The following is a 25335-nucleotide window of genomic DNA, read 5'->3' as shown; positions in this document are numbered from 1 at the left end:
TAAATAATATCCTTGGGTGTGGAAAACATGAGGAAAAGGATCGACTTGTCACACACAGGCCTTGCTGGGCCTGCACTGCCCCGCTCCCGGCTGGGGTGGTGGCCTGGGCCCTGCTGCCCCCTCGCTGTCAGCCCTTTGGGTGAACTCCTCAAGCTTTTTGTGAGAGGAACAAGTGGAAACGGGGAGAAGTTGCAGGGGGTGAGGTATTCCTTGTTCCAAGCGAGCAGCTTGCTTCCTTTCTGCCCCTTTCTTCCCCCTTGCCCTCAGAGAAGAAGTAGCTGAGCTGGCAAAAAGGACGGGAGAGAGGGCCGTAGGAAGGCGGTGGAAAGAATGTCTTAATTGAGAGGGAGATGGCCGTGGCTGGGGGGAAGAATTAAGAAACAGATGTGGCTGGCTTTACTTCAAGCAAGCTTTCTGCATTCAAATGTCTTGGCCACTAGCTAAAACGATGTTGGTTAATTACCTTTAAATAGACTGGTAGGGGGTAGGAATGGAGAAACACAATCCTAACCCTCCTCTTCCTAAATAGCTCAGACTGTTTTCCTGTCTGTACGTGGAAGAAACAGACAGTGGCTCTGGGTTTCAGTTCATACTATTGCTTCATTTTCTTAAAACCTTGAATTATTGAGCAACCACGGATACTTTGAATCTGCTTTAAGTATGTGAGCGTTTCAGGAGTGGGCAGAAAGCTGTATGCAAATCTGTCAAATTCTGACATTTGCTTTTTCTTCCCTTCTCCAGACATCGGGCTGGGCAGCGACTCTGTATGTGCACGTCCCTCATCTCATCGGATAAAGTCTTTTGATTCTCTGGGGTCGCAGTCTTTACACAGTAGAACTTCGAAGCTCTTTCAGGGACAGTATCGGAGCCTGGTAAGTTCTGGAACTGAAACATGCTGAGGTGTTTTTTTTCTTCTTTTTGACTAAATTGATAAGTAAACAATAGCGTAGCAAACAACTGTTTACTGTGTTTGCTCTCTTTCACCTCTGTAGTTCAAGACTGAAGTTCTATTTTTACAGCTTTTTGTGTTCCAAAATACATGCAACTTTTCTGAGAACTTTTAGGTATTTTGTTATTGTTTTTTTTTACCTCCCTCATTTACCATTCCATGTTGTCTGCATATGGAGTGTCTTTCCAGAAATTACTTCTGAAGTGTAAGGACTTACTCTTATAAAGGCAAAATCTCATGTTCATCTTCAGCTATACTGACTTAATGAGTTTAGGGATGAAACCTCAGCAAGAGTAGTACTTCTTGTGTTGGTAGTACTGGTAGTTATTCTTCTTTGCTGCTAGGTTTCAAGGTGAATCCTCCGAATAGCTTTCGGGTAACTGGGTGGCACGGGCAGTTGTTTCACAGTGCAGCTGAAATCAGGGTGGACTACTGCACTGAAAATAACTGGTGAAAGGTGCTTTTAGCAACTAAAAGGTTTATAGGAAGGGTTCAGACCCCTACTGTAAACTGCTTTTTTCATGTTTAGGGGAGGCATTTTTGAACTATGTGATGATTGCTATGCGGAACCTTACCACAGTGCTCTGCTTAAATTTTCTTAGGTGTGGTTTGACGTGTTTTCTCTGGTAGCAGGGCCCATGCAAGTTCTTGCCCTAGGCCACTAATTCCAGCTCCCACTCTGCTGTTTGCCACCCACTCCATTTTGCTGGTGAAACCATGTGAGACCAGCTGTTAACTGGATCACTGAAATAATGAAATTTAAGTGTTTGTATCAACCTAGTGACTTGAGCAGGTTTGTAGATGGTTACAAAGGGGTGGAAAAATGCTAGAGCAAGGAGAAGAGTCAGTGACCGACACCAAGAAAATACTTGGTTTGGTTTTGTTGCTGTAGATGATCAGTTGGGAAGAGTTCTTACCAGTTGTTACTCAGTTGGTTCTGCTGGAGAGCCTGAGAAAGGGCATGGGCTGTAGCTGATGTCACTATGCAATGTTGTTGTCTATTTTGTGGCTTTTCACTGTTTACTAAGGCAAAATGAGTTTTCTTGTTGAGCAATTGTAATAGATGAGAACGCGTGATGTGCAAGCACAGACTAAGGCGGAGACACTTAACTGGATCTATGCCACTGTCAGATGGTTTGTGACTTGCGGTATCCTGGGGCTTTCTGTGTATTTTCAATGTTTCATTTGCCCTCATTTTCCTACAGTTTCTCAGCCACTAACAGTCTGATTGTTAAATTGAGATGTGATACAATAACGTAATTGCTGTGAATATCAACTGAGCTGACATGTAGTATGATTCTAATGACATTACACAGCAGATACTTTAATCACCTCAAGTATACAGCCAGCGTGTAAGTGAAAATCTCTTACCTGGATGGCTGACTAGGATCGCTTACAGTTGTTTTCTCACTTAAATTACTTTTATTTTGGTTACAAGTAGGCCTAACTTGTAGTAAAGACAGGCATGATTAGTAATCTTGTTCTCTTGGTTACAATGCAGTGGTTTGTGTTCGGATTATTTAAAGCTGTTTTATGTATTTAGCTATTTTTTAGCTATTTTAACATAGCAGTTAGTCCTAATTCTCATTAAATGAAATAGAGAAATCCAAGAACAAAATGCCAAGTTTGAACACCATTCCTTTGAAAGACTTGTTAGAGTAGCTGTTAGCATTTAGTTATTACAGAGCCATCAACTGCCTTCACATTTTTGACAGGGAATGAGCACGTGTATGGGCAGCTGCAAGTCTGACGTGCTTCAGACTTGCACCTGTGCTAACCTTGTGGCAAATGATTTGTGAGTATGGCACAAAGTACTTAAAAGTACTCAATTATTGAACTGATTCTTAGGTTTTGGGGAAGAGCACCGTTTTCATGCATGGGCAGAGCACTGACGTGCATGTCCCGGTGTGGAACCTTCCAACACGATCCATTATTGGCAGGGGGGAAGCTGCAAGCTCTCCGCTGTCCAGAATTAGAGGTTTTGAGTTAAACCTAACTCAGTACCACTATTCCCAGTCCAGAATGGGTTAGAAAACTCTCTGATGTAAAGCTGTTATGCCTTTTTAGTTGCCAAGGGCAGTTTCAGTTTGTACACAAAATAGAAATTGTGGGTTTTTGTTTGTTTGTTGAGAGTAAGATTTAGTCTCGTTTTTTTAGCTCCGTTCACCTGCTTCTGATTTGAAGGAGCTGTAATAAGACGATACGCACCTGGGACTGGTAGAAATCCATGGATATAAATGTCAGAGGCACCAGAAATGGCAAATCATCCTTGCAAATCCTTAGAATAAAAATGTTTGTGGGGAGAGGGCTGGCATGTGCACACACACACTATTTTAATTTTATGCATGTTTGTTTGTTCATGAAATAATCGTTTAGATATCTAAAGTTATCCATTTTTATCCTTTCTAGGACATGACAGATAACAGCAACCATCAGTTGGTGGTGAGAGCGAAATTTAATTTTCAACAGACGAATGAAGATGAACTTTCTATTTCAAAAGGCGATATTATTCACGTTACAAGAGTGGAAGAAGGAGGCTGGTGGGAAGGAACTCTGAATGGCAAAACAGGGTGGTTTCCAAGTAATTACGTACGAGAAATAAAATCCAATGGTGAGTTCTGAAGGAGGGTGTATTTATACAACTCTGTTTTGCATGGAGGTGGGTAGTTGGGACTGATTAAGAACTAATGTTTCTTATTTAAGCTTGACTGCATTTACTGACCTTCATTCACGGAAATCATTAGGGCTTAGGAACTTGTACTCCTCCCCCAGCTCACTATAAAGAGTGCTGTAGGGGTTTTGAGGAAACACGAAGCTTGCAGAGAACTCCCACGTCCTTTTGCCGTCTGTCGGTTGCAGTTGGGCTGCTGTGACTTCTTCAGTCTGAATTTCTAGAATGCGAGACGCTGGCTCTGACACTGATGTGCTTTGAGTTGGTACTTTGGGCTTAAATAGTGTGGGATTTCCTGCCACCCCAGCCACCTCCCCCACAGAAAACCCCAAACCTACACAGTTCTAGTACTTTGAAGCAAATGGAAGCAAATGACTCCTGCAGGAAATATCCTGAATTATAGCAAAATCTACTGTTAGATTAGAGACAGCTTCGTAAGGTAAAGTATTTGTGATAACTTCTCCCTTTATTGTTCACATACCTTCCCCTTTTTTTTGTTCAGGCTGCACTCTTACACCAAAGATTACCCTGAAAATCACATAGTGAAGGTGCCGTCTGTAAATGTCATCTTCACAACCATATAACTAACCATGCTTTTTAACCTACCAGGATGTTGATGTGGGTGATGCAATCTTCTGTTTGTCTCTTCCCTGTCTCTGCTTTCAGAGACTGGGGACAACCCTTTTGCTCTTGTAACTACCTATGAGCTCTGAGAAGCTTTACCACTCTGTACCTTGTCATAGCTCCAATCAAAACACCTCTTCATGGCTACGCTAAAAACATTGGCATAACGTTTTTTTAGGCAGCCAGACAGATGCTTGGTTGCTAACTCAAGCTGTGAGGTTAAAATTCAATTTTTAAACTTGTTCTTTCTTCCCCACTTGCATTATCTTACTTCCTCCTTGTTCTGCTGCCTACAGTCCCTGTTTGCAGAGTGCTGGACTCTTAGATTTGTGTGTCTCTGTCATTGTCAACTAGATCCTCTTAGGTGTAGTCAGGATATAAAGACTTAGCTTTAATGTTCTTCAGAGGTCTCTCAGATGGGGCTTATCCTGAAAAACAATTCCCAAAGCATGCTTCTTCTTGTCTGCAGTTTTGCAGCAGCCTTTTGCAGCAAACGGGCTGAATATCTCTTCCCATTGTTACTCATCTAAAACATTGTTGGGGAGATTTTGTTTGGATTTCATCAGTTCTGATGTCACCTGACTCCTGAACCTGCTCCAGAATGGAAGCAGCTTTTAGCAGTGAATATAAGAGAACCAAAAGCTGCCAGCAACTGAAGCTGAGGTTATTTTAGTCTTTCAAGTATACTTCACTGGGTAAAGTAACTTTCCTAAGCAGGAAAGCTGTGAGGCCAAGGTTAGTACCGAGTGCACTTGGATTCTTGCCAGTCCTCGCAACCCTGCCTGATGCCTGATTCCCTGGGGCTGAGAGGAGCTGCTCCCAGGTTTAACTTCGACTTCTCACCATCAGAAGAGTTTGCTGCTAAGCTCTTCCTCTCCCTGTGCTCTGTAGGCACGTTCCCAGTGCTACAAGGGCTAGCTCCCTCTGGCTTCTGTGAGACTGCTCGCCTTCCTGGAGCACTCCTGTGTGCTCACTTCCTCCTGGGGAAGGGAACATGCACTTGGTTCAAGTAGTGCCAGCACAGAAAGAACGGTGCCACGTGTATGATGCTCGTTACGAGTGGTTGTAGAAAAGATAATGAGCTTTTTGAGCAAAGTATGGCGTTTAGTTTTCTTAGGCTGAAAAATGACTATAAATTCAGGGGAAATAAAAATCCTTTCCCATCTCAAACTTATTTTGCTGTTGACTCTTTCTCTTCTCTAGAATGGATAAAAGAGGATTTGTTTGGAATTCTGTGCTTATGATCAAACTTCCAAATAAAAGAGTGAAACTGTAGTAGTCGTAGTTTGTTTTCAGGTATATGCCTACACTGTAAGGATCAAAGCAAGACGGTCCATTTCTCTCTGCATCTTCCATGAGCATGCTTACAGTTCCCTTCTTAAGCCCTCTAACACCTTGCTTTTCTAGTCAAGAAGTAGTTTGAAATACTTTTTTTCCAAATTTTCATGCTGCTGTTGTGTTCCACATGACAGGATGGAAGATTCAGGTATTTGACAGTGTGGCCTTAATGAGTTTTTATTTCTTACATGCAGCAGGGGGGGGAAATCTTAGGGTTTAGGTGGGGTCTTACCTTGTAATGCTGCTTCTGGCTTGCACAGTAGAGAGGTTTGGAGACTTTGAGAGTTACCTTAGGAAAAGACTAGCATTTGGCCAAGCTGGGAAGCACTTATATAGCGACTGCTATTAGCTAATCAGTTTAAAAAACAGTAACAAAACATTACGTGGTGACTTTCTGGGTATTAACATTGTAACCCCTTTAAATGGCACGATTATGCAGATGATGATACAGCTTTGAAAAAAAAGACATTTGGTTTTGCAAACATTGTTTTCTAACCCTTCAATGAAATTCGTGTTTGATTACTGTCTAGCTTCTCTTCTGTCAGGCTCTCCTGGCAGTTCTGTTGGTAGCAGGCCCAGCGCACATCCGTGTTAATAGTTCTTCTACTTGGATGGCTTTAAAATAAACCAATAAATCAGGTCATGGGAAAAGGCAGGGTATAGTGGAAGAGTGAAGTGTATCTGCTGGTCCCATCCTGTGGTGCTCAAGGGAAGGACAAACACCCTTTCAGCTTTAAAAATAATTAAGAAAAAAAAGAAAGGGAAGTGCTGCTTTTCTTCTCACCACCCATGCACGCTTGGAGGGATATTTTGTTCTCTTGTCAAGTGCTGTTCTACAGGCAAGAATAGATGAGACCAGTACTTGAGCAGGTGCTTGTTTGGTTTGGATCTGCTTGTGTGCTGTACATGTTCTTGCCGCGTTTTCAGCACTAATGGGACAGGTTTACACTGGGATGAGGAGAAAAGCAGGCAGAAGGAAGAGCCTGCTGTATGGGAAAGCCGGGTGTCTGGCTTAGGTCACACTTGGGAAGCTGCAGCTCGCAGTGCTTTGAGGAACGGCGCTTGTGTTGGAGCAGGCAAGGTGCCAGGGCCTTGCTATTGCTTCTGAAACCTGTGGATTCCCTGATTGGAGACCTTTTACGTGTTCCCAGCATTTTGATTGGGGTGACACCTGCTTGAAACGTTGACTGAATTATGCTGTATGCTTGTGCAAGTACTCTGCTGTTCTCTCGTGCAGGGTGATAAGTGACACTTACCTTGTTTTTTTTTTTTGCTGAGGAAGTGATTCCTTATATGCAAGATCAGGGTTTTCTCCTCTGTGATGCGCTGTGTAATAAGCTCCTTGCAACAAGACTGTCTTACTGCTCCTTGTGAAGCCAGGCAGGGCTCGGAGGCAGGATACCAGACGTGACAGACAGATGGACTGATTTGCTGTGTCTGATTCTGTGTTTCTACAACAGAAATGGCCTTTGCGTTTTAAAAGCTGAGCGTTGATGATGGCTGTTCAGGCAAAATGGCTCTAATGTGTGATGCTTTTTTCCTTCCTCTTTTTAAACCTGAATTTGTTCTTGTGTTTCTTCTGGATAACTGATTTCAGCTGAGCAGCTGGTAACAGAAATAACTGTGTATTTCAGCAGAAATCTCCTGTCTTCAGCAGCTTAGGACAGAAGCACAGCGTTGGGGAAATAGATGTGTTCTTACACCCTTTAAGATGACAGTAGCTGGAAGAAGAGCCCCTATTCTATGAGCAGCCAGCTCCTGCTAGATTAATGAGGGTTGGACATCTGTATTCTGATGGAGTTCAGTGATGGGTGTTTACCTTCTTCCCCAAGCATATCAGGCTGTTTGGTCTCTCCTTTCATGTTTTTGGGCATGTGATTAATGTCACTCGAGGTTTGTGGTGGACCTGAAAGTCGCTATAAATCATAGGATCAGCTGAGTGCTCCCAGAGAGAATGAAAGTAAATCACCAAGTTTATACAAACAGCATCATTTCCATCCTTCAGTACAAGGAAACAAACAGTGACTGCCCCATAAATGCGTAGCATTATCTATCATACATAAATGAGTAGCTGTGTGGCAGCTTATGGCTGACTCTGGCTGCTGGGATCTTAACTAAAAGGATCTTGTCTCTGAACGTGGTAAGAAGTGTTTTTGTGCGTGTTTAGTAGCTTTATGACCATACTACATTTTTAGAATAGCTTCTTTGAGGAGAGTGGCAATACAATACAGAGAAAATTCCCTTAAAGATGCCCCACGAGTGCTCCTGGGGACTGAGCATTCCCCTTGAGGACTGCTGGCTAAACCCTCTGGTCCTGCCAGCCCATCCAGCCCTCCTGCCTGCGGAGATGCAAGGGTGCATGTCTGGGACTGCAGCTGGGCAGCCTGAAGAAGCACTCAGTTACTGTACCCAGCACACAGTACAGCAAGAGCTGGTACCCCATGGGCTGTTCTGCTTGTGATGCTGTTTCCCTGGTCGGCTCCACTGAAATGGGAATTTCCCACAGCTGTCCCTTAATGTGGCTGGCTGGGCTTCTGCTGTAAAGGCAGCTCTCTGAGATTTGCATAATTTATTCTTAAAGGCCTGAGGTATCAGGTAAACTCAAGTTAAATTATTCATGGATGTTTATTAAAATGCATTTGAAAAACCAGCTTGCTTTTAAAATAAAGGTAAAACTTTCGGTAGGTGTGTTTTGATTCTTTTTTTTTTTTTTTTTGGATTACATACAACTAAAAGGCGTATCCAGTGTTTGCATATTAGACAATCCTGCTTATTTAAAACAACCCAAAACACCGTAGTGTCCTGATAAATACAGTCTCACAAGCATCTTCACTTGGTTGTGCACTAGGTCAAGTGTCAGAGATCAAAAAGAGATGCAGTAAGGTAAAAAGTAGCTCATTGTAGCTCATGGTAGCCTCAATTAGAGTACAGGGTACATGTCATTCATCGTGAATATACAAACAGTTTTGATTCTTTATCACTAATTTCAAACACAAATATATGCATTTGTCAGGGAAGCATTATTTTCATTGTATCTTACTAAAAATATTTGAAAGCAGTTTGTTTGACCTCTAGTGTTGAGCTATGAAACTGCACCGAATTCACACAAAAAATACCTTTTATTTCAGAAAAGCCAGTCTCCCCCAAATCAGGTACGCTGAAGAGTCCACCTAAAGGCTTCGATACGTCTGCAATCAACAAAAGCTATTACAATGTGGTGAGTGAGCCTGTTTCTTCCTTGTGTGCTTTTATATACAGTAGAACCTCATTTCACTAAATGCTCGTATTGCTACAGAGAAATGGGCAGTCTTACAGACCCTCAGTGCCAAAACTAGATAGGGGTTTTTGTGACTTCTCTATAAATAGGATTGCTGTTAAATGCAATATCACACACATGGATTTTTTAAGTGTGATGCAAAATCGTAGTCTGAAGTGAGTGATATGCATTACTGTAATATATTGTGCTCATTTTGCTTGCTTGGCTAGCTGTTAACTTCCCTTTTCTCCTCTCACCCCCACCCAAATATGCGGGCACTCTTCCCTGATCACCAAGAATTAACGAAATTTTGCTGAATTTAAAGGATTAAGAATATTTTGTACTTTCTGTTGAAGACGACATTGAACATTTGCAATGAATTTGCCTTCTTTGTATTTACGCTTATGAATCAACTCAATAATTAACTTTGGGAACCGTGTCCTTACGCTGATCAATTGATTTCATGGCAAAAGCTGTACAGAATCAGGATCAGCCTCTAAAAATACACGAGGATTCTTTAGTCTAGTACCCATATATCTTTAGTAGATGCATGTAAGAAACATACCCAAATTATCTTTATTCCTGTTGTAACCATTTTGAGAAACCTTTGTTTACTAACAGAATACTTTTGGAAGGAAAAGCAGTAAGATGCTTTTTGTTAACCACTGCTCCCTGCTGGTGTAAAAAGAAAGCACAAGCTTTTCTTTCCTTTTTCTTTGGTTCCACTGCCAGGTTTTCTTTTTTTTTTCAAGTTTGTTTTATTTGTCAGCTTTTAGCAGGCTCATAAAGCATCATTTTATGCTTTCATCTCTTGTGGTTGTGGCATAAATAACATGAACCACCTGGAAGAACAGAGCAGTTCTGCATGTTGGGCCCTAACTGAAAACACTGAAGCAAGCTCCTGCTCCTCCCCACTCACATGGTGCCTCTGCCAACAGCCCTAATTCATCATCAGTGAATTAATGAATCAATGGAGGGCTGTGATTCTTTGGCTATTGTATTCCCCACCTGCTAGTCACAATGAATAATACCTGTGCAGACCCGTTCCTTCAAATTGCAGGAAGTAATGCTCTTACTGTGTTATATCAAGCAACAAAATATCCGATAGCTTTTCATTTTTATTTTTTGCACTGTATCTCTTTGTAGTCTTTTTTTATAGTCAGCTTTTTTCAAAGTTGCTGTAGTGTGTAGTAGCAAAGATGTTGAAGCCTACATATTCCTTATGAGTAAACTGAAGTGAATGCAATGAAAGAAGGATTTAGTTGCTTCTATAGGTAGAATGATGCTTTTACTTCCATTTATTATAAAACTATGTGGAAATTTTAGTCAAAGGAAATTGGCAGCTCTTTAGGTTAAAAAAAAAAAAAAATCAGTGGTAAAGATCTTCCTAAAATATAATGTGATTTCTCTTGATAGGTCCTAATATTACATAAAGTAATAATAAATATACATAATGTGCTGGTAAAGTAACAGTGGCTTAGTTATAACTCAAGATTCAATTAATTTTGGACACCGGTAAACTGGTGGTTGCAATTTTATTTAGTTATTTAGAACAATTTTTGGAGTACCAGTGTACTTCAGTGAAAATAAAAGGAAATAAATGTTTGAATTTGCCTAAAACCATAGCTAAGGAGGTGAAGTTACAAAAGACCATGCAATTTTGAAGTAATATCTTTGTTTGCTTTTTATATTTGTGTTCACTGAATAACCTTATTTTTATTATTGTGGAGGCTTGAGTTACTCTCCAGTTCTGGAAACAGCTAGCCATAGCTGCCTTTTAAAGTTGTCTGTATTTTTTTGTTTTAAATTATTAAAAAAAAATAAATATATGATATTGGTGACCATCATATTCTTAAAATCAGGTTATTTTTCACCTTGCTCAGGTACAACTACCTTGGTGTGTTCAACTGATGTAGTAAGATTCCCAGTCTGAGTGCTAGCTATTTATGAACTGTAGAGGATAAATTATGTCATGAGGTAGAAGAATGACCCGTTCATTGTAGATGAACATTGTAGATGGCCCTAGAGTAGTGTTCTTAAGTCTGTTTGCAGCGAACTGGATAATTATCTTGTTTTCACCTTTTTTTCCACAGTGTAGCAAATGCCCCCAATTTTTAAGCTCATCATGTTTTTATTTTTGTTTAAAGAATGAGAGGCTTTGCTATAGCATGTGCTTTGTTTCAGAGAGGTAAGACCTTATTGCTGTTCCTAAACCCTAAATTAGGATAGCTGGCATCTACATTTTCTTAAAAAATAAGTGCTTGCATTTGCAATATAACTACAAGATAATGATTTAGAGTAATTATTAAATACGTAGTGATATTTATATGTAGATTAATGTTCAAACAGTTTGAACGGTGAGTTGAGGTTTTGTTCTGTTTTGCTATGTCAGCTGCAACTTCAGCTTCTTGTAGCTGGTCCTTCTCACAGGCGTGGGACTTCCCTGTGCTTGTTGTTCTATCAGTCTGTGCTGATACCAAAATTGAGCCCAGACTAAGGGAGGACCAGGGCATTCCTAATAAACCTGTAGCAACTGCAGCTGAAAGTTTGTAGCTTGAATTAAATTAAAAGCCGTGTTAAAGTCTCTTGACTTGCATGTTTTGAGACCAGTACCCTGGGACTCCTTGCTACCTGTAAGTTGTGACTGTGTTATTCCTCCATACGTAAACCTCATGATTATTTATTGCTGTCTTTCCTAGGGAGAGATTTGTGGTGCAGGCAGCAGCTGTGGGTGCATTGGTCAGCCTGAGGAAAAAGAATCAAAAGAGGTTCAGAGGTAGCTCAGGAAGGGGTATGGGAGGCTCTGCTAATCTCCCCTTCTGGGAAGATGACTGCATAGGCTAATGGCACGGTGCATTTAATGAAGATGAGACTGCTTTCACCGCTTTATTTTGTCCTTTACCCCGTTGTAAACATGTTCTGTATTTGTGGATTCACATAGCTCCATCTGAAGTTGGGAATACAGACCACCTAGATGTTTATTTCAATGTGCTTTAATAGCTGCTCCTTGCACTAGGTGTTGCAGAGAGTACAGGGCACACTGACTCATTAATCCCTTGGGAGTTTAAAACTTGGTGTCCCAAATAAAATTGTTGCCTCTGCTTACAAGGCAACTGCCTGGAGGTTAAGCAGCTGTTCTAAAAGCAGGTAACAAAACGGGCAGCTTTCTCCCTAATGGGAGCATTTGGATGACTTCATTTTTCATTTAAGTATTTGATAAGTGATTGAAAACAGAGCGTGCCTGTCATGCTTTCCAAGTTGGATCAAACGTTTTTATTTATCAAAGTTCATGAAAATTTTTGAGGAGCCTTGAGGTACGGAATGCTTTTGTGCTGATTTACGTGGCCCTTCTTCAGGGCCTGTTTTTAAGAAGGCAGTCTCTGATTTTTGTGACCCAGGAAAATTATGTGTTGATCAAGGTAGTGCTGAACAACGTGATGTTTCAGCTGAGTGCCTTACTGCTCCCATAAAATGGGCATGGACTACGGGATCGTGCCCAAGCATAGCTGTGAAATCTGCCTCTTCTCCCTCTGTGGAAGGTGATCAGCTTTGTGTTAGATCACTTACACCCATTTTTGGGTGGTAGCTTTTGCCCTAGGGAGATGACTGGGGTTTTGTGTGACGGAGCTGTTAACCACGCTTGAATTTTCCATGCCCTGTGATTGAGAGAGCTCGTGCTCTCCGAGCTCAGTTTTCTGTGCCTGCCATTCATCAGTGTTAGGGATTGTAAAAGCTGCCGCTTCAATGCTGCTCTTTTGGTACCCAGCCTTGTCTGGGCAAATGTTGTGGTGGAGTTGTGGAAACAAGGTCTTGGAGGTCTCATGGGGTCCTGCAGCAGCCAGAACACGCAGAAGGCAGGAAAGGGAAGAAAGGTGATTATCAGAGCTCGCGGGCGAGATGTGGATATGAGGAATGTCAGGGTGCTCTGGTGCCAAAATACTGACTTGCAACACTGAGCACTTATCGCTTCAAAGCGTAGCCCAGGCGTTTTATCCTCATAGCTTCGTCCTGAGGTAGGTAAGTCAAGCTGGAAGGATGCGAGAGGTCACAAACTCTTGTTTTAGAACTGTGTAAGCAAGATTATTCTTAAAAACAATTTTCAAAGAATGTTGTATGGAGTGGAAACTGTGCTTGTAAAAAAGGGAAATAGGTTTAACTCCTTTTAAGAGGCATTTAAAGCTATGTGCATGTCTAAAGTATTGTGCAGTGCTGTGAACTCCTAGAATAATGTAAAGCAGTATCTAGTGCTTTGCATAGGCTTTGTAGCATAGTTTTATTTAGTTACATTTATTTTCTTTATTCCAGTAACTTACCAGGTTGCTGCTTTTGCTTTTGAAGCTTTCTCATTCTTTTTTCCCCATCCTTTAAGTCTTTTTCCTCCTACCTTTTACGTATTCCAAATAAAGCCTTCAAATAAAAATCCAAATAAGATGAGAAAATAATTGAGTTTTAAAACATGAAACAACTTTCATTTCAGCCTCCTCAGACAGCTGTTTATAGCAAAGGGTGGAAAATACTCTTTGCAAAAATGGATCTGCCCTTCAAGATTGCTAGCAATTTTTTTCTCCCCTGTCTTTGGATGTTTTCTGATAGTGTTCAGTGCTTTGTCAATATATTTCACTTTCATCCTTGGTTTTGTCTCCTTTTCCTAACCAATGGCTATATAATGACTTCTGGCTGGCAGATTTTTGTAGGAAAAGCAATGCTGGAAAAGATTCATCTTGCATTTAGTTTTGAATTGTATGGATCCTAAGTACTTACAGGTTTCCATTTTAACAAGCAACTTTTTTGTATTATATTTGTGTTAGAAAGTGGGATTTTAATTTGTTTTATGATCAGTGCAAATATGGATTTAGTTTTTTTTTGGTTCCCTCTGGTCTAAATGGTAAAGGTTTTTAGCTTTTTTTTAATAAATTGTGCACCCATATTGTACTTCATGCTGCAGTTTTCTATTTAACAGCTATAGCTTTCTCTGTGACATTCTTCTGCCATCGTGTTTAGCAGAGAATGGAGACATTTTAATCTTCGGTTCAGATTTCCAACAAAAGAATGAACTCAAAAGTGGTCTCTCTCTTTCTCCAAATGAATAGAAGCATTGAAGGAATAAGCAGAATCAATGACACCAATGAAAGGAACAGTGAATTCTTCATTGACATACTGAACTATTTAAAGTTATTTCATCAGGTTTGCATTTAGGAATGAATGGCTTTTTTTTATTTCCTAAGAAAGAGTATTGACTAGAACAGTGAATAATGCACTCAATTACAGTCGTTACTATAAATGCTGAAATGAGATATTACTGTAGGCTTGACAAATACGGCATGCACCAAAATGAAAAGGTTTCTGGTGTGGCTTATGAGCAATAAATTACAGAAAGTTTTCGAAGCTTACTCTGTCCTGTGAGCTGCATTTAATTCTGACGATTCCCTTGCTAGATCGTTATCTTCTTGAAGACAAAAACTAATTTATTGCTAGAAGCACGGTAGAATTTGATGCAAATACATCGGAGGATATCTTAAAGCAGACTGCTTGGAGATGGCCCAGTAAAATGCTTCCTTGTATGTAGTTGGGAGTATTCCAGTTGTTGGATTTATATTCAGCCCAAAAGCAAGTGTGTGCTGTGTCTTATACACTTGTAATTTCCTCGTGGTAGTGTACGTTACTACACTCACAGTTGAAGCTTAGGCATCCCTGTTTAAAAGGAATGCAACGAGGCTAAGGATTTTGCTAAGTGAAGGTGATGGTTATTTGGTGTTTATAAGCTGACCTTTCCACTATCTGAGTCAGTGAACACTTAGCAAGCAAGATAAGTTGTTCTCAGTTGTAATTGAGACTGAGAAAACAATGCTCATTGTTTTTTACAACTTCTAATGTGTGTTACCATTCTCTGCTCTTTGAGTGTTTTGCAGTACACGGCAGGAATAACTACTCCTTGCTCTGGAAGAACACTCTGTATAGCTCTCCCTACTTCTACAATAAAAATTTGCTTTAGCATAATGTATTTCTGTTACCACTTTTTTGTTATGTGACTGAAGGATGGCTTGTGGACGTATGTGTGTAATTTTTCCTGAGTTTCATAAATGCATAGTATTTAACGCTTTTCTCTTGATATTAACATTTTTAATACAGGACCCTTCTTTTAAATTTTGAAATTTTTAAATGACTAAGTAATTTCTAGTACATTTTAAAACTGTTAACAGGTTGAGCCTTTTAAAGGATTTCTTAAAAAAAATACCGATTAGCAATTGTCATTTATTGCAGGTGCTACAAAATATATTAGAAACAGAAAACGAATACGCTAAGGAGCTACAGACAATGCTTTCAAACTACCTGCGACCACTGCAAGCTAGTGAAAAGTATGTGAGTTTGTTTTGGCTTCTAAAGTAAGGCTGGAGATCACGTGGGGACTGGGGAGGGTTTATGTGGTTGAAGCTTCAGTTTTAGTGAATAATGCATGTTTTCTTGTGTGGACCCTGAGATCCTTGAGGCAGGGATTGCTGCTTCAAGTTTCTTTTATTCTGCTTGATTGCTGATCAGGACAGGCTGATCTTGATCAAAGAAGTGTTTTTTTTTGTTTTTTTTTTTTTAAAGTTGTAGGTTTTATTAAAGCACAATTAGTCAATAACTGCAAAGCTAAACACCTTTTATTTACCTTGGCTCCAGGTTAAACTCAGCAAACACTTCATACTTAATGGGAAACCTGGAAGAAATAAGTTCTTTCCAACAAATGCTTGTACAGTCCTTAGAAGAATGCACCAAGTAAGTACAACGCGTACCAGATGCTGAAAAATCCTAACAAGCAAATATTATATTACCTCTCCTGTTGTGTATGTTAATGTTTGAGATGAAACTTTGTTGCTCTAATTGTAACTATAGCTGCTACAGCAAAAAAGGGATAGGTGTTTGGGTAATCACTGCTTGCTCGCACAGATAGCTATTGGCCCTAGGATGCAATTGCAGAGGTTGCAATTTTTGGAATAGCTTGGAAACAATTTATAAATAGCCATGAATTGCTTACCAGTGGGAAGGTGCTTTAAAAAAAAAAAAAAAAAAGAAGCAGTGGTTTTTACTTTGGAGGCTGGAATTTCTAGATGAGTAAGAGATTAAGAGAAGGAAGGGAACTTACACTGTGATGGAGCAGTGGAGGCTGGGGGAACTGACCATATAAGAAGCATGAAGCAGAGAGAGAGCGAGAAGGGAAAGAAGATTGAGAGAACCTGTTTTCTTTCTATAGGTTAGGTGAGTGGTAGTTGGATTTTTTTTTTAGCTTGTTTCTCTGCACTCTGGGGGTGCAAGAAAGAAGGTCAGCATCACATTTGATTGTTCTAACAGTTTTCTATTGTTGAAACTCCACTGAAAGTTTAGTTCCCATTCTTAACCTTGGTTGTATCCTTCACATAGAAACACAGAATGATTTGGGTTGGAAGGGACTTTAAGAATCATCCTGTTCCACTCCTGCTGCCATGGGCAGGGACACCTCCCACCAGAGCAGGCTGCCCAAAGCCCCATCCAGCCTGGCCTTGAACACCTCCAGGGATGGGGCAGCCACAGCTTCTCTGGGCAGCCTGTGCCAGGGCCTCACCACCCTCCTAGTAAAGGAATGTCTTCCAGAGATCTAATCTCAACCTATCCTCTTTCAGTTTAAAGCCATTCCCCCTTGTCCTGTCACTGCACTCCCTGACAAGAAGTCCCTCCCCAGCTTCCTGTAGCCCCCCTTAGGCACTGGAAGGCCGCTGTAAGGTCTCCCTAAAGCCTTCTCTTCTCCAGGCTGAACAACCCCAACTCCCTCAGCCTCTCTTCATAGGCGAGGTGTTCCAGCCCTCTGATCATCTTCATGGCCCTCCTCTGGAGTCGCTCTAATACACCCATGTCCTTCTTGTGCTGAGGACCCCAGAGCTGAATACAGGGCCATGTGCTGACCATGTGGTGACCTAATGTGGCTGCTAATCCAAATTTGCTTGTTTACTGCCAAATTAATCATTTGAATTGCTACTGAGGGCTGAGGCAAGCTTCAGCCTGTGCAGGGGAACTAACTACTGGGAGTACTTGGCTGTGAGCAGGAGAGAATGTGTTGGATGGAGGAGAAAACACCTATTTTGGCAGCAGTGATCTTCGAGATGAGCTCTGTGTGTTTTGTTTTGACTTCTCCCTCCTCTGTTCCTCTGAGCTGCTCCATGCTAAGAGGAAGCTTTTGTGATGACAAAGTGTAAGCCGTGTCTCCTCCAGACACTGATTTATGTCTGGGTTGCTGACTTTGGATCTCATGTCCCCCTGCCATCTGGCTTCTCTCCCTCTCTTCAGTCTCCAGACAGCATAGACTAGAGAGGATGGAAAGGATGGTGTAGCATTGATAACTTTCTCTTATCAGTGGAATAGAGACAATCTTGAAGTGGCCTTTCTTCCTTTCTTAAACTTAAAACTTGGCTAGCTAAGCGGTGTCTGAATCCCCGAGAGTGACAGCGTATCCTCGTACCTAAATGTTGTCATCTTTCCTCTTGTCACTTCACTTTCTATTGTTGCATTCTTTTATCTGTTTCTTTCTGTGATTTAAACTACGTTTGCACAACACCTTTCCTAATGGCCTTTGTTTTTTCTTGGTGGGAAGTGAGATATTACTGCCTAACAAATTAGGAAACATAATGGCTCATGGTAGGTGGGCAAAGGAAGTGACACCTCAGGATTACTGAAGGGTTACTACAAATGTTTTGTGTTATTTCCTTTCTGTGAATGCGCTGGCCGTGCCAAGTTATGTTTGCAGTTTAATTTTCATTGTAGCATATCGACTTGAGCATCCAGCTTCCTCCTGTTTTGAATCTAATCCACGATAATTCCCATCATGCGGAAGAACGCCTGCCCTGCTCTCTTGTTGTTTTGTCATTTTGCCATGTTTTTTTGGCTGGTGAGCCTGCTCTATAAACTCAGAGCAGCTCCCAGGCTGAGAATAGATTTATCATTTTATTTTATTTTTGGCAGAGAGCTTGCCATCCCTTCGTTCAGGCACTTCAAGTTGCAGCATCCGGTGTGATGTTTTTGTTTTTTTTTTAAGGTGGCATGTCACGATGACCAGGCGCAGATGTCCTGCCAGCTGTAGTGCTGCCAGCCTCCACGGCTTGACAAACTCCTGCTCCTGTGCCCGGGAGTTGAATAGTGGTTCAGTTCCACCCCCCACTCGAGTCAGTTTGTCATTTCAGTTACCTCTTAATCCTTGAACGTGAAGCTTTCTGATGGTTTTTCTCTTCTCATCTGCACTGTGTTGCCTTATTTAACCCTCGTTTTGTTAAACACTGGTTGCTTTCAAAGCACAGAATGCTGTAGTGATTTTTTTTCTGAGGGAGGGAGTTGTTAGGATGCTGTTTGGTTTTTGTGTGCCACACTCCCCTCCTCCTGCCCTGGCCGCGTTCCCAAACCCGAGAGCTCCTCTGGTTCCCTGCTGCAGGTTTGTCCTCTGAGCTCGTCCAGGTTGGCCTCCACTGCAGTACAACCACAGTGCTCCTGCTGACTGCTCCATCTGTCGTAGTCCTGGGAACATTTCTTGTCTGGATGCTGGGGACCGCCAGACAGATGCTTTGGGGTTACATCTGCCTTCGTCATTTCTTTTTGTCATTCAGCAAACAAAAAAGGTGAAACAAGTCTAAGTAGCACTGAGTAACAATCTTCTCAATCTGCTTCAAAAGAGCATTTCTTCACTGATCAGCTTCGAGTGCACTTAGTGTTGGTGGATGGAAAAGAGCAGTAAGAGGCAAGGCGGAGAGATGCTGCTGGAGTCTTCAGTTACAAAAAGGAGGGTTTCTGATCATAAAACAGAGCAAGAGCACTCCAGTCTCTTGAAGACGAAGTGGTCTGGTGCTCTAGAGCTCCTTCCAGATCTGTGATCCAGTGCCAGCTCCCAGTTCTGCTGTGGCTCACACAGCACAGGAGGGTCCGAACAGACAAGCTCAGCCATCTCTCTCTGTTTATCTAAGTGATCTTTAGTTCTGAAGTATTCCTCTATGGATATCTTTGTAGCAGGAGATTGAACAGATGTCTTCCGCTCTAAAAAAAAAAAAAAAAAATTCTTCTGTTCACCTGGGAGTAGAAGCTGTCAGTCTGTGGCTGTAATTCTCAACAAGGGAAGACAGGCTGTCTGGTGGACTGCGAATAAATTGAATAGTGCCCCAGCTTGTGAAAATAATAGCTCAGAAAGCTGTGAAGCTTCTTCCTTATTTCAGCAGCTCTGTTAACTGTGAAGCCTTGGGAGATGATATAACCTAGTGTTGCTTTCGCAAACTGCATCCTTCAAAGTCATCAGCCACAGAGGTCCTGTAACCATTTTTGCAGACCTTCAGTTGTTCTTGAAGTTCTCAGCTACCAGCTTTAAGTTCAAAACATTCCCTGTATAATTCTGCACTTTTTTTTTGTTTTGTTTTTGTGGAAATGGGGAAGAACAGAAAATGCTGCCCAGATAATTGAAAGTTCTTCCAGTTTTTGATCGGCTCTGCAGGTGAACGTATAGGGACTAGGGACGTAGATGTCACTGTACAATGCTTTTCTGGTAACTGCAGCCAAGTGAGATTTAGACAGAGCTGAATTCAACCTGGCAAAAAGGAAGCACACGTACAGCATGCAGTACTGATTACACCATTATCTACGTTTGCTGACTTTGTTAGCCTGTGTCAGAACTTGCCAGCTTCATCAGAGTTTCCACACCCTTTACCAGAACGCCGTAAAGGTCAGTAACATGAAGACTCAGGTAAACTTCTTCAGAGTGCACAGGATGTAATTAGTTATTCTGTAACGTCACTATTGCTTTGCTGGCTGCCGCTGTAGCTTTTAGTCCCGTTATGCTTACTGGTGTTGAGCAGGTTCTTAAAGTAAACGTGACTGAGCCACTAGGTCATTTCTTTCCTACTGTTCTCAGATGATTTTGTGATGGGAACCCACTCTAAGTCTGAGGAGATATATCTGATAGCTACCTGCTCTAAGTCCACCAAACTGCTGATCTGTTCGAGAACGTAGGTGCCATTGTATGTTGATGGTGCCTGTACTGTGTGTACAACAGCAGAGACTTTGTTATCATTCTTTAGTTCTGTAAATGAAATTAAAACATGTCTTCAGCCTTTTTACAGCTGAAGTTATCACCACTCTTTACATATATCTCTATAAAAATATACATAATACGTGTCTGTATATATACTTGTGATTCCTTTTTAATTAAGCTATCATATATGAGGATATTATGGGGATGCCAATTTCAGAATCCATCATCAAACTGTGCTCTTCATGGAATTTGAAGGCATTAATTACCAGAAGGTTTATATGATGTGGTGACAGGCATTAAGTTGTTTTTCAGGCAGTTAAAGGAGATGCACACGAGTTATTAATTACCCCTGTGAAATTAGTAGAATACTCTCAACTAATGTGCGTAGTTAAAAGTCAAAGGGGATGAGTCGCCCCCCTTCATAAAGTCTGTTAATTATCTTAATTCAGCAAAGAATCTGGGGCATAAAGTTACAATGCGTGCGTAACATCTGAGAGAGCATAATGTCCATCTTTCATTCTCCTGAAAGAAGGGCAGGCTGAGGGGAGACAGATGTCTCCTTGATGCGAGCAGCCATAACTCACTCCTTATCCCCAGGCGCCCCGCTATGAAGAGACAACTTAAGCGTTTGCAGCGATTGTTTCTTGGGGCCTCTGACTATTTAGTACTGAGCTGGATGCCCCCAGTACGTCTTCAGTCTGAGGCTTGTGCTGTCTCTGTTGCTTGAAGAATGTGGTGTTAGCTCATGCTGACATTTCGTAAAGGAGGCTAGCAGCTAGATGGGGAATCCTGCTAGGGTGGCCCTATGAATGGCCTTCCCTCTGTGCTGGGGAATGCCCCGTTGCTCCTGAAATGCCTCCAGAAGTGGCATTGTGTCAGAATTGAATCTTTTTTTCAAGGGATGTAATTACAGAGGATAAAGTACAGGCCCTAGCTCTTAACGTAAGGAGCCCTGACAGCATGGTCAGTGCATGGGGCATGGCGTGCCAGCTGGGCTGTTGGTTTTGGGATATCTGCAGCGATGGTGTTCTCGGATAAGGAAACATCTATCCCTTGCCTCTCAGCTTGAACATCTCTGCAGTCAGTTTCAGTTTCCCAGAGGTTAGGTCTCCCCGCACCGTGCAGAGGGAGTGAACAGCCTAGTAGGACTTAATGGTTTGCAGTTTGGGGCCTGTTTTGTGGGGGTGAACTTGTGAATTTTAACTACTCTGAATGAAGCGGAGGAGTGGGATGAAACAAATGTATTTCAGCAGGATCAGTAGAGGAACAGCTGTCCTGAGAGCCTGAGCAGTTCTTTTGTGCTAGAGTTCACAGGAGCATCCCTCACTTCTTAAAAGGGAATGTACTACACACTGATACTTAGAAATGTTATGAACGTGTTCAGGGTGATGAGAAATTCTTTTTCTTAACATAAAACCAGTATTTTATCTGAGAGAATCGTTGGAACCAATGTCAGCATGAAAGCACCTGCCTGTGCCAGCAGGGTGTCTGTTGGGTATGTACCGAGGACTCACCTAGCATCAGAGCAGCGTGAAATACAGGAATCAAGAGCAGTTAAACACGTAACAGCAGCAAAAACTGCTGTTTGCTTTAGCCTGTTTGCAAGATGAGACAAAGACTTGCCATATTTATGTAAGGAAACACAGTATTTGTACAAGAAACGGAAATACCTGAAGGAAGTAAAACATTTTGCCTCCTTGCATATGTTGTACATGGGCTTTAGGTGAGGTATCATGGACAAACACGGTCTAGGACTGCTAAAAACTTTGCCCTATCTTCTGGGTAAGTTCAGTGTGGGTTATGTGATCAGCTATTGGCTGTATAACCTGCTCTTGAAGAGGCTTAGTGTTTAAAGTGAGGGTTGCTTTATAGAAAATAGGGTTTCACCTGTTCCAGCACCCTTAGGTGATCTTGTTAGTCCAATTTATTCTTTCACACGTAAAAAATACCCATACTAGATAATTTTCTATGAGTAGCTCTAAAAATGACATGGTAGTAGTAAGGAAGCACGACTACTTCTTCCCATCGGTTCGTGTTCAACTTGAAGAACACTTCAGATTTCTAAAAAGTATTTGAGGCTTTCTTCTACATACGAAGTATGCACCTGAAGGAGATACTAAACACATTACAAGAAACTCTCACAATCTTATTCTTATTTGTGCTGTTTATACAGATGCGAAATCAAAGTTCAGGCTTTCTGCTGCTTTGTACATGTTCTCAGCTGGTGTCACACAGCCATTGTCAGATATTTATAATCCTGAAATTTTCTTACTGCAACTACACAATTCTACTAAAATCTTTTCAAAATCACGCTGTGTACTCATTATTTTTCTTTCTGCTTCCATCACTTAATGTGGATAAAATGCATATTTAGCCTTTGGATAAACCTGGTCAAAACTGATTGTGTTCCCAAGACTCTGTAAAAGTAACCTTTTCTTCTAAATACTGCTTCACTTGCTGAGCCATCTTTTTGTTTTTGTTTTTGCTTTTGGCCAGAGTAACTGAGGCCACTATTACTTATTTGACAAAAAAAACCTCTTACGCACAGAATTGTTCTTCATAGGGCTAAAGTGAAAATTTCCTTCACTGTTTAGCAGATGTGGTTCATTCTGGCATGGAAGATGATAAAATGCAAGTTATAGAGAATATTTCTGTATCAGTGGTAGTGAAGCAGCATTTTTGCCCTGGTTGCAAATGAATATAAATGTGCTTTATGGTCCTTGAAAGGCAAGATGAATGATTGTGTAAAAGCTACCTGTAACTGCACTATAACTGGCTGTGCTATCAGAACTTAATATGGTACTTCCATTAATATTTTAAGCATGTTGTCTGTATTGGTGAAGGAGAGAGGGAGAGAATCCTATTGCTTACTCTATCCTGTTTTGCCAAAGTGTTGAATGCTGATTTTGAGACTTGGCATAGGGTAAGTACGTGGGTAGGAACCATTAGGTACATTCACTAAAAATCAAGCTCCTGAACTGTGTGTTAGTTCTTGAAAAAGACTGACCAAATGAACGTCTTAGGCATGACGTTGTATATATTCCTACGCTGTGATCATATAAGCAGGCCTGACAGATATAGGGCTGAAGCTGTAAAGGAAGAGAATGCTGTTTGCTGGTCAGTGACCATAGGAATCCAGCTGTTTGTTTATATAATTAATGTTATGTATATTATTTTCATATTACATGTTCATATTTTTTAAAAAAGATACTCATTAAGAATATCCACTGCCTTGCCAGGCTCTAATTTATTTCTTTGGTTTGTATTGCTGTAACTTCATCTTTATCTATTCTTCATCTCTTTTTAGGTTGCCTGAAGCTCAGCAGAGGGTTGGAGGATGTTTTCTAAACCTGATGCCACAAATGAAAAGCTTATACCTTGCATACTGTGCCAATCATCCATCAGCAGTAAATGTGCTCACAGAACACAGGTATGTTTACCTTGTAGTCTGTAGATTTTTTTCTTCATTTTTATTTATTTGAAACAAAAACCATAGCACGAAGCTGTTTGATGCAGTCATGACCAGCCTGTCACTTTTGACGGCTTCTTATCAACTGAGATAATTTTATCATTTATGGAGCACTTGCTGGACTTTGGATATGCGAAACAAACTGTAGTTATTGTCATCTTCATTTTAAGAATATCAGGATAAAAAAGTCTACTAAAGTATGTGATAATAGACATGATTACTAGAAAGCTTTCTATACAGTTGGCTGATTATAACTTAGCCCTGTAAAAGCCTGTGCATTTGTTAGTATGTACTGCATTTTGTAATGGCATACCCCTAGGTCAATTTTGAGTGATAGAGAGGAGTGTGAGCTTTTCAAGTTCACAAATTGCTATTTCCTGCATATAAGATGTAGGATTCTGAGTTAACCTTGCAGGGGTTGCACAGCTTTGGGACTGAGCTCAAATTTACATAGAAGCTCACACTGAGGAAAGAGCGTCAAGGCCAGAATTTGATTTTTAAGTCTGCTAGCATAAAATTTCCCTATAAATTCTCCTGATGAGCACATGCTGCAGCAGCTGTTACCTTGGTGCTGTTTGTCTGCCTATGGTGCAGGATGGAACCACGATCTTCTCTTTAAGGTTAGACACAGGACAAATTCTAGCAGGATATCTGTTTTTTTGCTTTTTCCAGACTTTTTCTTGATGTTCTTGATGTTATGGACCAAAGACAAGGTTCTTTGAATACGCTCCTTTTCGTTTTGGGAGAGTTAAGCATAATTGACTTGTTTTCTGTAATGTTAAGTTCTTCCAACTTGCATTTTATTTTAACAGCAACAGGTTGTGGTGTATTTAGGACTCTTACTCATAATGGGATAAATCAAAAAGCTTCCAGCTACTAAAGACTATGAACTACAGTTCAGGGATTGGAACTAGATGGTCTTTAAGGTCCCTTCCAACCCGAGTCATTCTATGAACTATTGCTTATGTTAGTAAATCTCTTGTTCCCTTTGGAAAATAGAGCCACAAATTCACATTGCAATTTAGGCTGGAAGAAGGTATTTTTAGTCAGACACAATAACAAAGTTAAACAAGAGCAGAAAAAAAAATAAAATCAAATTCCTCTGTGTTTTCTTTCAAATTGCCTGCCTTCAGTAACATTATCTGTAAATGCTAAAATACTTAGGTGATTTAAGCCTACATGTTTGTAATGCTCTTGGGTTTAGATTTAGTTGTTGTTTGTGCCTTTGTAGTCTTTCTGTACAGAGGTCTGGGATTTAATTTGTAGATGGGAGATGGTAAATGATAGCAAAGTAAACACCTACGTTTAAGATTTTGAGATATTTGTAAAGAATTACATGGATTTTCAGAACTCTTGGAAAGCAGAGGGAACAGGTATGTCTGGGAAACGGCGATTAAGAGTATGAGAGAGGAAAGTGAATTGTTTTGCAAATAGGGAAGAGAAGTATTTCATCTCTTCTGTGTTGCTTTGGGCATTGTTTGTCCTTAGCAAAAATCAGCTTCTGGTCTGTAAAGCCAGCCTGCTGTCAAGCCCTGCTGGAGTCAATATAAGCATCATAGAGCAATTAAGTAATTCAGATGTAGGAGTAGGTTCAAAGCAATTGCATTGTTCATAAGAGATAGCTCAAGGGGAGATAAATTCTGATAAACAGCTTTCTGTTTAATGCTATTGTCTTGTAAGGCATGAGTCAACAGAAGTGAATCCTGTTTTTTTAAATTACCCCTATTTTATTATTCTAAGCCCTTCGGTTTTGCTGGATGCTGTTGCTGTAGCTAGCAAGTGGCTCAACTGAGAATTCTGCTTCAGGCAGCTGCCTTGAAGAAATGGCAAAGTGGCTTTGAGCAATTCCAAGCCTTTTGTCTCAGAATACAAGAAACCTTTTAATTACAGTACTTTAAATGTAGAGAAAAAAAGTCACTTTTGCTTGTATACACTGATTAAGGACATGGGGAAAAGGAAAACACTCAGAACTGTCTCCTTGTTTCATTAGTTGAAATGGTTTTATTATGTA

At 40.9% G+C, this 25335-nt stretch overlaps 1 protein-coding gene across 4 annotated transcripts in view; it reads left to right on the top strand.

Annotated features, from left to right (window-relative positions):
• ARHGEF7 (Rho guanine nucleotide exchange factor 7) overlaps positions 1 to 25335 on the top strand; it is a gene marked incomplete at its 5' end in the record, with an annotated part of 110040 nt that overhangs the window by 42001 nt on the left and 42704 nt on the right. For all 4 annotated transcript variants that reach the window (XM_084302978.1, XM_084302981.1, XM_084302980.1 and 1 more), the window contains 6 exons: positions 742 to 872; positions 3359 to 3560; positions 8711 to 8799; positions 15100 to 15194; positions 15502 to 15597; positions 23163 to 23285. In XM_084302978.1, the coding sequence (XP_084159104.1) occupies positions 742 to 872; positions 3359 to 3560; positions 8711 to 8799; positions 15100 to 15194; positions 15502 to 15597; positions 23163 to 23285 (736 nt within the window). The remainder of the gene's footprint in view (positions 1 to 741; positions 873 to 3358; positions 3561 to 8710; positions 8800 to 15099; positions 15195 to 15501; positions 15598 to 23162; positions 23286 to 25335) is intronic.

Source organism: Netta rufina (genome assembly GCF_964035555.1).
Source record: "Netta rufina genome assembly, chromosome: 1".
Taxonomy (NCBI): domain Eukaryota; kingdom Metazoa; phylum Chordata; class Aves; order Anseriformes; family Anatidae; genus Netta; species Netta rufina.
Note: the sequence above shows the minus strand (reverse complement) of the source record. Positions and strands in the feature narration are given on the sequence as shown.